This window comes from Pteronotus mesoamericanus, unplaced genomic scaffold, assembly GCF_021234165.1.
Source record: "Pteronotus mesoamericanus isolate MK-2021 breed Mesoamerican mustached bat unplaced genomic scaffold, CSHL_Meso_final contig_269, whole genome shotgun sequence".
Classification (NCBI taxonomy): domain Eukaryota; kingdom Metazoa; phylum Chordata; class Mammalia; order Chiroptera; family Mormoopidae; genus Pteronotus; species Pteronotus mesoamericanus.
This window is the reverse complement of record NW_026555114.1, coordinates 2395524-2407754: the sequence shown is the minus strand read 5'-3', so window position 1 is coordinate 2407754 and position 12231 is coordinate 2395524. Positions and strand designations below refer to the sequence as shown.

General features: G+C 34.9%; 1 protein-coding gene across 1 annotated transcript in view; it reads left to right on the top strand.

The window, feature by feature from the left end:
- The window catches only part of MED13 (mediator complex subunit 13), a 99042-nt gene that overhangs the window by 19623 nt on the left and 67188 nt on the right, over positions 1 to 12231 (top strand). Inside the window, exons 4-5 of the mRNA XM_054574856.1 lie at positions 10284 to 10429; positions 11194 to 11391. Coding sequence (XP_054430831.1) covers positions 10284 to 10429; positions 11194 to 11391 — 344 coding nt within the window. The remainder of the gene's footprint in view (positions 1 to 10283; positions 10430 to 11193; positions 11392 to 12231) is intronic.

The window sequence follows — 12231 nt, the reverse complement described above, 5'->3', positions numbered from 1 at the left end:
TTGAACCTGAGACCCTTTGGTTTGCAGGCTAGCACTCAATCCACTGAGCCCCACCAGCCAGGGCTGGTTCTTTTTCCTTCTTGCTATTCTGATTGAATGGTTTTTTTCTTCCTTATATTCCAAATCATTCTTTTGAGTCTCAACTTCATCTACTTCACTGTTGGTTCTCTTTTCTTTATTTCACTTAGTTTAACCTTTTTTTCTTCCTGGGTCTTTCTTATGCTGTGGAAGTACCCAATGAGTTCCTTGAGTATCCTAATAACCAGTGTTTTGAACTCTGCATCTGATAGATTGCTTGTCTCCATTTTGTGTAGTTCTTTTTGTAGAGTTTTGTTCTGTTCTTTCTTTTGGGCTGTATTTTTTTTTATATCCTCATTTTGGCAGCCTCCCAAGTGCTGGGGCAGACAACCTGTGTGAACCAGGTTGATGAACTCTCCAATACCGTGTCACTGCTCTGTGGCTCTTGTGTGGGGGAGGGTTCCGAAAGGGGATGACGCCACACTGCCTGGCCTGTGGAGTTTTGTCTGGGAGAAAGCTGTATCCCGTAACTCACCCTGATGCCAGATGCTTCATTTTCTTCCTGTAAGCCACTGGTGACCTTCCAGCTGCTGCCCTGGTGCTAAAGCCCAGAGGGAGTGAGTCTGGTAAGTCCTAAGTCAGTTGTGGCTCTTTAAGAAGAGAGGCCTGAGACTCCTGGTTTTCTCTGTCTCCCCAGCCCCCACTAGATTTTACAGCCAGAAGTTTTAGGGACTTATATTCCTGGCACTGGAACCCGGGGCTGGGTTCCCTCACTCCTGATATCCTTCCCAATTATTATCTACCACATGTGTATGTGGAACAGCTGGTTCAGCATCTCCACGTGTCTCTCTCCACATGTCTCTCTCCACATGTCTCTGCATCTCCTACCCATCTGGATGAATGTGACTTCTTTAATTCCTTGGTTGTCGTATATCTCTACAGCTTGATTTTCTGACAGTTCTGGATGATACTTGTTTTGTAGTCTAGTTGTAATTTTTGCTGTGGTTGTACAAGGAGATGAGCTATGTTTACCTATGCCTCCATCTTGACTGGCTATTTATTTTCTGTGGAAAAAATATGTTGCTTAGTTGATAAATCTACTTGGAGATTTTTACTCTGCTATGTAAGATAGTTTGCCCTCAATTTTAAAGGACAATATAGGATACACACACATGTACACACAGATAGAATAAGTAAATCCTTGCTGAATATATAAATTAATATGATAAGATCAAATGTCTGGTTCTCTATGTTCTTAGCCCTTACTTTGGGTCCTGGAATTAGCAAAGAACCTGGTCTACAGAGATAGTTTTGGTCTTGTGAGGTGAAGCAAGTAAGGAAGTTCCAAGAAGGAGAGGAGTAATATCCCTCAGTATTTGTATGGAATTAATTGTAACTAGAATATTAGGGCAGAATAAAGAAATTTAATCTTTTTTTTCCTCTTGTAAAGAAATTTTAAAACTATACTGTTTGATGTAGTAGCCACCAGCCACTTGTGGCTATTGAAATTTCAATTACGTAATTGAGAAAATAAAGTTAAAATTAAATTCAGTTTCTTAGCTGTCCAAACCATATTTCAAGTGTTCCCATGTCTGGTGTTGGATAGTGTAGATGTAGAATATTTCTATCATTGTAGAAAGTTCTTCTGGATGGTGTTTCTTACACCGGAGTCTTAACACTTAAAATTAACAATACTTTGAGAGCTTCACTAAAGAGGTTGGTCAAGATTGATTTTGTTTTTGTTTTTAAGGCAATACATGAAAGATTATACTTAAATTTCACCCATAAAGCTATGTTTATCTTTCACCATACCTGTGGCATTTCCACTGTCTTTTATCGCCAACATTTTATTTAAATATAAGCATGACAAGATTTAAATCTCCTCTGGAGATATATTAGCTATTTAATAAAGCTTTATGGTGTTCTTATGTTGGGTTTCTGAATGCCTCTGAAAATCTGAAGTTATAGGGAAGTTAAGAGGTATCACTATTATGTTTTCTAAGGACTGACTTGCCCTCTTCCTGTGTTCTAAGGTAGTACTGTCCAACAGAAATGTAATTTGAGTTATATATATATATAATTTTAAACCTTTCAGTAGATACTAAATGTCATTTTATGTCATTTTAAAGAGTGACATTAATTTTAATAATTTAACCTAGTGTATTTAAAATACCATTCCTGCATATAATTAAATGTGTAAAAGATATTAAAGAGTTGTCTTGCTGTCTTTTTTTTTTTTTTTTTACTATCTTTGAAATATATATATTTTGTACTTAGAGTACATCTGAATTTGCAGTGGTTACATGTCAGGCACTTGATATTCACATCTGTGTACTGCCTTATTGCATTAGTAGCACAATTCTAGGACTTTAAGCCCAGCTGAGCTTGGGTAGTGTTTATTGATAAAAGATATTTTTTTATCTGGTCTGCAAACCCTCTTGGAAGTATGGGCTAAATTGTGAGTGTGGGAAAACCTCCACTTTCATGTCAGGGTACCCACTATTTGCCAATTTTGGCATGGTTACTGTCTCTTTTCTTCCCTGCAGCCTGTCTATGCTGGTCTGTCATCAAGATTACTATGCATTCTATTTCTGAAATATTAGGCAGTGATATAATAGTACTTAAGACCCATGCAATTTCTCTACAATGCTTGAGTCATTAGGATTGGCATGGTCGGTTTTTCACATTCTCATGCTTTCCAGAAACATTTATGAGAAAAATTAAGTGGTAAGGAAGACTTCTTTCTGTCTTATCCTCCCAGTTAAGCTTTTCTTATTTCTTGCTATGATTCATACTACAGATTCATACAAATCTGTCTTTTTGAACTATTCATTTTAGATATGAATAATAATAGAGGAATTTTTCTCTGAAGGGGAGAAGGGAGTGAGGAATCTTTGCCTAAGCAGAACTGACTAGGCAGTGTTTGAAATTAGGGATTTATATATACTAGCTCAATTCTCACACCACCCTATGTTACTCTGATTTTACAATTGTTAAACCTGAAGCACAGAGAGGTTAACTAGCTTGTCCTACGTCATAAAGCTTGCAAGTGTTGGAGCTGGATTGTAGGGTGTGAAAATTATGAGACCATTTGTGGATTCTGTAGACCACTGTAACTTCTGTACCTACATTTTAAAAAAAAAACCTCATTGAGGACATGTTTCCATTGATTTCGGTGGGGGAGGAAAGAGTGGTTGTGTGTGAGGGTAGTTTCGGGGGAGAGAGGCAGGGTGGGGGAAAGAAAGAGAAAGGAAGGAAGGAAGGGAGAGAGGGAGGGAGACATCGATGTGAGAGAGGAACATTGATTCGTTGCCCGTATGTGCTCCAACTGGGGACAAAACCCACAATCCAGGCATGTGCCCTGACCAGGAATTGAACTGCCAACCCTTCAGTGCACAGACTGATGCTCCAACCAGCTGAGCCACACAGCCAGGGCTGTACCTACATCTTTTTAAAGTGATAAATAATAAAACAGAATGCTTAAAAATTATTTATATTGGGGAAATACAAGTTATAAAGAGTACTTGCAGAGCACTTGAAGCATTAAACCAGAATAAAATGTTGCTTTCTAAGAATTGTTTACTGTATAAGGTTAGTAATGTGTTTACTGAGTGAGCAGAAGTAGATACAAAATTCACTGATGTTTTATCTTCTGAATTTTAAAATAGATCCTTCATTCAAGGGAATATGTTAAGAATACCAGGTATTGAAACTGTACCTGTAAATTTAAGAAATTTAAAAAATTTCTGTGAGGACTACAGAAATAATAGATTAATGCATTAGTTCCCAAACTTGTCTGGATGTAGAAGACCTTGAGAGATTAAAAATTACTGATGCTTGCATTTTAACCTAAGAGTGTGGCCTTTGGAATTTCTAAAGGATCTCCACATGATTCTAACGAAAACAGGTTTGAAAACTATTGAATTAATAGAATAATTTAGGAATTAGAATCACTGGGTTGTTTTTTTTTTAATGGTAGCAAAATACATACAACCAAATTTACCATTTTAACCACTTTTCATTGTACAACTCAGTGGTATCAAGTCAGTACACGTTGTTGTGCAGCCATTACTACTATCTGCAGAACTTTTTCATCACCTCAAACTGAAAATATGCCCATTAAACAATAACTCTTTATTTTCCCCTCCCCCCAGCCCCTGGTAAACACCATTCTACTTTGTTATCTCTACTGAATTTGACTGTTCCAGGTACATACAGTACTTGTGTCTGGCTTATTTCACTTAGCATAGTATCCTCAAGGTTTGCATCCATCTTGTAGCATGCACCACAATTTTACTGCTTTGTAAGGTGGAACACTAATCTATTCTATTTTTATATCACATTTTGTTTATTGATTGATCTTTTAGTGGATATTTGGATTGTTTCCACTTTTCGTCTATTGTGAATAACGCTGCTGTAAATATTGGTGTACAGATACCTGTTCACATCCTTGCTTTCCATTCTTTGGGATATACCCAAAGTGGAACTGGTGGATCATACAGTAATTTTATTGTAGGTTTTTATTTTTGTGGTTGTTTTTAAGGAATCCTCATACTCCCCAGTGTAGGGCACATGCATGGGTGCAAATCACATCCCCAGTAGAGGGTGTGTGAGATGCAATCACACAAATCATACATGGTGTTTCTCTCCCTCTCTTTCTCCCTCTCTTCTCTTCTCAAAATAAATTTAAAAAAATCTTTTTTAAAAAAAGTAATGAAAATATTTTTTTAAAAAAGGAATCACCATACCGTCTCTTTCCTAGTGGCTTCACCATTATACATTTCCACCAGCAGTGCAGGAGGGTTCCAGTTTCTCCACATCCTCCTTTTCTTTTTCTTTTTCCCTTTTCCTTTTCTTTTATTCCCTCTTCCTTCTCCTCTTCCTTCATTTTTTTACCATCTTGAATGAGTATGAAGTGGTATCTTACTGTAGTTTTGGTTTGCATTTCCTTAATGATTAATGTATTGAGCATCTTTCCATGTGCTTGATGGCCATTAGTATAATTTCTTTGGATGAATGTCCTCTGCTAATTTTTAATTGGCCTTTAGGATTACTAGGTCTTTAAGCCAACATTCCCTTTAACTAGTTTTATGATCTTAAGCCATCTAATTTCTTTGTGCCTTGAATTCCCTACCAGCAAGATAGGATATTTTTCTCTACCCACCTAACAAATGCTAAAAAGTGATGAGATAATGGCATCTCCTAAAGCAGTGTACACATTTAACTGTTATAGAACAGCTAGCTTTAATATATAAGTATATTTTCAATTTTTGTCTTAGAAATCAAGAATCTTATTTAATTTTATTACTTAAACAAGGAACATTTTTCTGTGTTCAAATTTCATCGGTAAATTCTGCCTTACTCGTAACTTTTGGTTTTGGTTATTATAGTGTAAGCTCCTGGAGAGCAGTGGTATCCTCTGTAAAGCTTTATGGTAATTAACAGTCCCTTGGATTCTCATTGTAATTACACATAATTTGTTTTAACTTTCACTTTTATAACTGCTAAGTACCAAAAATATTATCAATGATATCTCTCTTTGAAAGAAGAGCCATTCTGAATTTAGTATGGCAGTATTACCTACCATTCTTTTTGGCCTATAAATTTTTCTGATTAGAATATTGCTTTTAAGATAAAAATTTCAGAAACTGTATTCCATATTGAGAATGTTAGTTTTTTTTGCTAGGTCATGCAACCTTGGGTAATTTTAAACCATTTTTATACAGGGGTGGGCAAAAGTAGGTTTACAGTTTATATGGAAAACAGTACAATAATTAATAAATTATAATACAAGAATAAACTGCGTTTTGTGTACTCACAACTATATGCCTACCTTTGCCAACCCTTACACATTGGTAACATGCTAGCAGTATAGGAGGTGATGTTTTTCTTTAATCGTAGACAACTGAAATTGAGAATTGCTGGTGAGTACAGGGCAGTGCAGATAAACAGAGGCGAGAGATTGATCATATGTTTTGCATGTTGGAATACTGGATTTTTACAAAGACCCTTTGGAGACAAGTGGATGAGTTTTACATCAGAGCCACATTCTCTTTTCTGATTTAAAAGTTATTAAATATGGTCAAATGTTCATTGGACATACGGAAAGGCTGTATTCGGCTTTCATTTTTATGGGCCATGATTTTTGTATATGTCAGATTACATTTATTTTCCTAAATGATACTTATTAGGATTTAAGTAATGTACTTCTTTTTAACATTTCCAAGATTATTAAAATCTGTTAGGGAAAATTTTTAGTCACATTATTTGCTTTTTATGTCACGGCAAAAATCCATTTTAAATATTGTTTTTTATTGTAAAACAATAAAATACATGTAAAATATGAAGTGAAACACATAATCAAAAGCGGTATTTTTAAGAACTACTTCACTGAGTAAAAGAACAGTAAATATGAGGCTATAAAATTCAGGTCTCTTAGCCTCTTTGTCTTTTAAAGATAAAGAACATCAGACTGTTTTAGGTTGTTGCTTATACTTGCAAATGTTCTTGGAAATATTTGCAATTCAGATTTTTAAATCTGCTTTCAGTTACTGAGTAAGCACATAGCATTCATAATCATTTGTATAACATACTAGATCTCTAAAACTAATCACATTACAGTTTTTCTACATAATAGGTTATTCTTGCTTGAGTCCCGTCCTTAATAAATGTTTTCTTTGATATAAGTAGTTTTTGTTAGTAATTCTCCCTTTCAACACTTAAATTTTACTTCCTCTACTAAGAAATATTTGTCTTCTAAGGTTTCCTGAAAAACCTGTAAAAAACTTGAAATGTTAAAAAAAAAAGTCATTCTAACCAGTTGAATGTAAATTTTTCTTATCTTTTTAAAAGAGTTTTTGTCTTTTAAATTCTCATGCCCATTTTTATTGTCTAGAGGAAAAAAAGGCCTTGAAAATCAATTTCTGCCTGTTTTGTGTCAATACATATAATAGGCATATCCCTCTCAGAAATGAAACATTAATGGTTTACTAAAATAAAAATACTACTCAGAAATTATATTGTGCATTTCTCCCTCCCTTCCTTCCTTCTTACCTGAGGATTTTTTTTTTTTTATTGATTTGAGGGAGACAGACGGACATCAGCGAGAGAGAGAGAAACATCAGTAGGTTGCCTCTTGAACACACCCCAACCAGGAGTTGAACCTACAACCTTTTGGTTCATAGGATGATGCTCAAACCAACTGCACCCCCTGTCCAGAGCATATTGTGCTTTTGTATGCTCTATAACTCAACTTCAGTTATAGAAGAATTATGTCAGAAAAGAGGACACTGGAAAGAAAAGCACAAATATGGCTACATACTGCCTTCCAACATATAGTAACAAAATTAGTTGCATATATTATTTGTTTACATTAAATACCTTCTTTGAGAAAAAAATATATATGGAGACTTAGAGGTAATTTTTAAAAATCCTGATTTCTCAGTTGGCATCAAGAAACATGTTTGTATTTTTGACACAGGGTATTAAGAGTCACACTCTTGATTTGTTTTTCCCTTGAGGCTTTGTTAGAGGCCACACCATCACTTGGTTGCAGAACAGTTTATTTTATTTTATAGCTCTGGACTGTATGTATTATTTCTAAATTATGCTTGCAAACCATCAAGTTCTTTTCTTTCTTTAGTGCTTTATCAATTAGAGCTGCTGACAACCAAATTACATTTTGATTTTATCCATTCCCCTAACTCTGTAAGTTCATTAGGTACATGTCCTGCCTTCCAGATTAGTTTAGGCAACAGTGCTATGAAGTACTTCTTCACTACATAAAATGGGTCCATCATTTTCTTAGCTCCCCATAATGATTTTCTCACCATTTTTTTCTGTGTCCTATGTTCCTTGCTACCAATCATCTGGTCCCAAAGCCAATGCCACATAATTATGTTTTTGTCATGGTAGCACCTCAGCTTTGGTGCCAGTTTCTATATAGCTGATATAGAAATTGGCACCAAATTTCTGCTGTGTAAGAAATCACCCCCAAAACATAGGGGCTTAAAACATCAGTTATGTATTGTTATTAATGTATCTGCAGGTCAAACAGATATTAGCCAGTCTAGTCCTCACTGTAAACTATAGGTTGGGTAGAGGTGTACTCCATGATTCTCATCTACCTTAGACCATTGAGCTAGTGAGGGCATGCTCTTACGGTGATGAAAGAAGCAATGGAGGACAAGCTGAATTACATAAGTGCATTTCAAGCTTCTGCTTCGTCAGAGAAAGTCACAAAGCAAGCCTGAATCAAGAGTTGGGGAAGTATATTTCACTTATAGTGGGAAGAACTACAAAACCATTCTGAAGAGGCTGGATAAAGAGAGGGGTGAGCAAAACATAATACAGTCCTGGCTGTTGTGGCTCAATTGAGGAGGATTGTCTTGTGCTCCAAAAGATTGAGGGTTCAATTGCTGGTCAGGGCACATACCTAGGTTGTGCGTTTGATCCCTGCTCAGGGTGCTCGAGGCAGGCAACTGATCAGTGTTTCTCTCTCCCATTTGATTTTTCTCTCCCCCTCTCTCTGAAAGCAATGAAAAAATGTCCTTGGGTGAGGATAAAAAAAAAAAAATTTTTTTTAAACTTAATACAAAGCTATAGTAATCCAAAAACATGTGGTACTAGCAAGAAGACAGATGTGTAAACCAATGGAATAGAAAAAAGTTGAGAAATAAACTTTTTCATGTGTTTGTTCAAACGATCCTTGCCGGGGTGCCAGCACCCTTCAATGGGGAAAGGGATTGATATATAGAATTCATAAATTTTTAAAAAATTTAAAAGTTACATGATTCAGGCAACACAGAATAGTATTATAAATTTAGAAAAATTTAAGGTTGCTCTTAATTGCTCTAATCCCATTCCCTGGAAGTAATGAGGTGGTTTTTTTTTTTTGTTTCTTATTTTTGTTTTTTAAATTTATTTCTTCTGGCAATTACTGCCATGATTCTAGAAATGCTTTACTTCTAGGCCTTGATTAATCAACTATAGACACTACACTTCATTCTTTACCATAAAAGATAAGGGTTTTTTTAAGCTTTATTGTTTTTAGATATATTATTTTCAGTTTTTCTTTTTACCTTGAATGATAAGCTTAAATTTCAGTTTCTTGTTCTGTCTACTTCAGACACTACTCATTGTCTCCCTAATACAAGGTGGGGCAAAGGTAGGTTTACAGTTGTGAGTACACGAAACAAGAGTTTATTTTTGTATCATTACTTACTAATTATTCTATTTTCCATATGAACAACTGTGAACCTACTTTTGCCCCATCCTGTATCAATGAAGACATTCTCAGCTCTGCATTACTCTTCACCTCTTTCCTACCTTCTGTTTTCCCACTTCTGTAAGCTGTATATTACTTTTACTGTACCTTAGTTTTAATTTATTATGCCCTTGCCTTATTCAGAAGTAATTCAAGAGGGCTTATAGATACATACAACAGGTATTGAGCTTATTGTTATATTTTTAGGAACTGGTTAAGTTGGATTACTAACATAAATGTGTGGAGAAGGAATAAGAAAAGTCAGATTCTTCTTAGGGTACAGTATTTTCTCCTGGGTCACTTGGTCTTTTTAAATTTTATGTTAAGAACACATCTTCTCTCTTGGGAACTGTTATTTTCCCACCTGTGTACCAGGCCATATCTAAATTTAATAAGATTGTTTTGCATGTAGCTTTGATTCTAGGATGCCTTCAATTGTAAGAGCCATCACTGCTTTAAAATAACTTCATTGGGGCTTGGGGAAGGACAGTATATTTAATGCTTAATTGATTGCATGCAGCTCAATTTCTGAAATAATAAAATGAGGAAATATATATGTATTTAATTTTTTATGTAGAGAAGTGAACAAAAATAAAAATTAGGTCGCCCTTAATTCTGTCACATACCTAGACTTTTTACCAAAGAAGCTTTTCTCTAAAGAAATTGAGACAATACTGTTTTGTTAGCCTACCCTTTCCATTAAACCCATTCCCCGCCTTTACTTATTTTGGTGGCTTTATTATAATTGTATATATGTGTATACCTAACTTATTTAACTGGCTTCTCTATTTGCAGCTTTTTCTACTATAAAGTGCTGTGAAGAACATTTCTTATAGCTAAATTTTTTATCATATCTGACTCTTTTTCCTTCAGATGATGAAGTAGAATTTCTGGGTTAAAGAGAATGTGCGTTGTTGTGGTATAACTTCATATTAAAGAAAAGCAAGTTAACATTTTTTGGCATATTATCACTAAAATACAACTTTTTTTTCTTTATTAGTGAACACTTGTCCTGCTCTTTCACCTTTTTCTTGCATGGAGACAGCAATGTTTGTACCAGTGTGGAAATTAACCAACATCAACCTGTGTACCTTCTTAGTGAAGAGCATATTACCCTTGCTCAACAGTCTAATAGCCCATTTCAAGGTAGATTATTTTGATGGCTTAGGTATTTGATCTTTTGTTGTTTCAAGAAAATTCTTAATTGAAGTTAGTATTTTGATATTTTGGAATTAATGAGGTTTATCCTAATGATGATTCTGATATAGTTTACTTTTTTCTCCCCCATTAGAGTACTAAGTCAATGAAATAAGTTTTTAATACTGATATTATTTTAAAAATTACTCTTAAGTTGAATGGATGCATATTTTAAAGAGCATTCTTCTTAAAAACAAGTAGTAGATATATGTGTTTATGTTTTCCTGGTCATCTTGAGTATCAGGTCACATAAGTCATTTTTAAAATTTAACACAGGGACATTGGTATAATTTATTTAGAGGAAATACTTTAAAAGATTGCCAGTTTGTTTTTAAGGACTGTCTAAACCTAGTATTTGCTTTCTTAATATGTACATGGCATTACATAGTAAGTACTTAGACTTATATATTTACATTGTTTTTCCTCAAATTGCTTTTCCTAAATGAAGTCAGGATAACTTGAAGGATATACAGATATTCACAGTTCATTGTGAAATTCTGTCCATCTGAGATTTTGGGGTAGATAAGTTTTAAGTTTTTGTAGTAAACTCAGTGTTGTACTTATCCTCACAATAATGAAGTACAATAAATTGATCGTTATAGCCTCCTTTAACTTTTTTAGAATTGCATAATTACTTGCCATACTGTTTCTAGTGATCTTATTTGGTGTAGCAGTCTTTAGTTACTTAACTTGATTCTGTTTTGGGTTTCTAGTTATCTTAAGCCCATTTGGACTAAATGGCACTCTCACAGGACAGGCATTCAAGATGTCCGATTCAGCTACAAAAAAATTAATTGGTGAATGGAAACAGTTTTATCCTATCTCATCTTGCTTGAAGGAGATGTCTGAAGAAAAACAGGAAGATATGGATTGGGAAGATGATTCTTTAGCTGCAGTAGAAGTTCTTGTTGGTATGGATTCTGAGTATTAATCTTAAGGGGAAAATATATGATTACATGTATTAGTTAGATTTTGCTGATTAATAAACAACTGTAATACCTTAGTGACTTTCAACATCAAACATTTATTCTTCCTTATTTCCTGTTCACATTATTTAAGGGCTGCAGCTTGGTTGTGGTTTGGCTCCTTGTATTTTCTTAAACTGCAGCCTAGGTTCAAAGAGTACCCAGTATCTGGGACATGCTGTTCCTAGAAGAACCGAGGAATAATAGGGAACGAGTCTAATGATGTAAGTGTATTTAAAGCTTTTATGAGGATACATCTACTCACACTCCATTAGACAATTCTAGTCACATGGCCAAGGCAAAGTCATTGGGGCAGGGAAATACAGTCTTATTTAAAGGAAATCATGCTAAAGGTTGGAAGAAAATAATTGTGAATGAATATTTGGAGGTTGAAAAGTTGACAAACTGTGTTACACAGTATTTTAACATTTGGTTATACTGATCCTCTGATACCTTAAAAGGCAGGATATAATATGTACCCAAAGTATTTGGGTCTTTCATCTGTTCTGCCCAGGTCATCTCTATTCACATTGGCTGTATTCTAATTGTCTTCTCCTTCAGGGACTTAGGTTAACTAGGTAAACTGTATTTGGGATACGCTAATCTCAAGGCAGAGGACAGAAGTAAGAAAGGCTGCACTGATCGTGCAAGCACATTTAAATTAAAGCTCCTATTGGGATGTGACATATATCACATGCATTTATATTCCAGAGCAAGTTACAAAGCCAATTCTACAATAGGATGCAGATGTATACTCTACCTTTGACATGGGAGGTGGGGGAATAT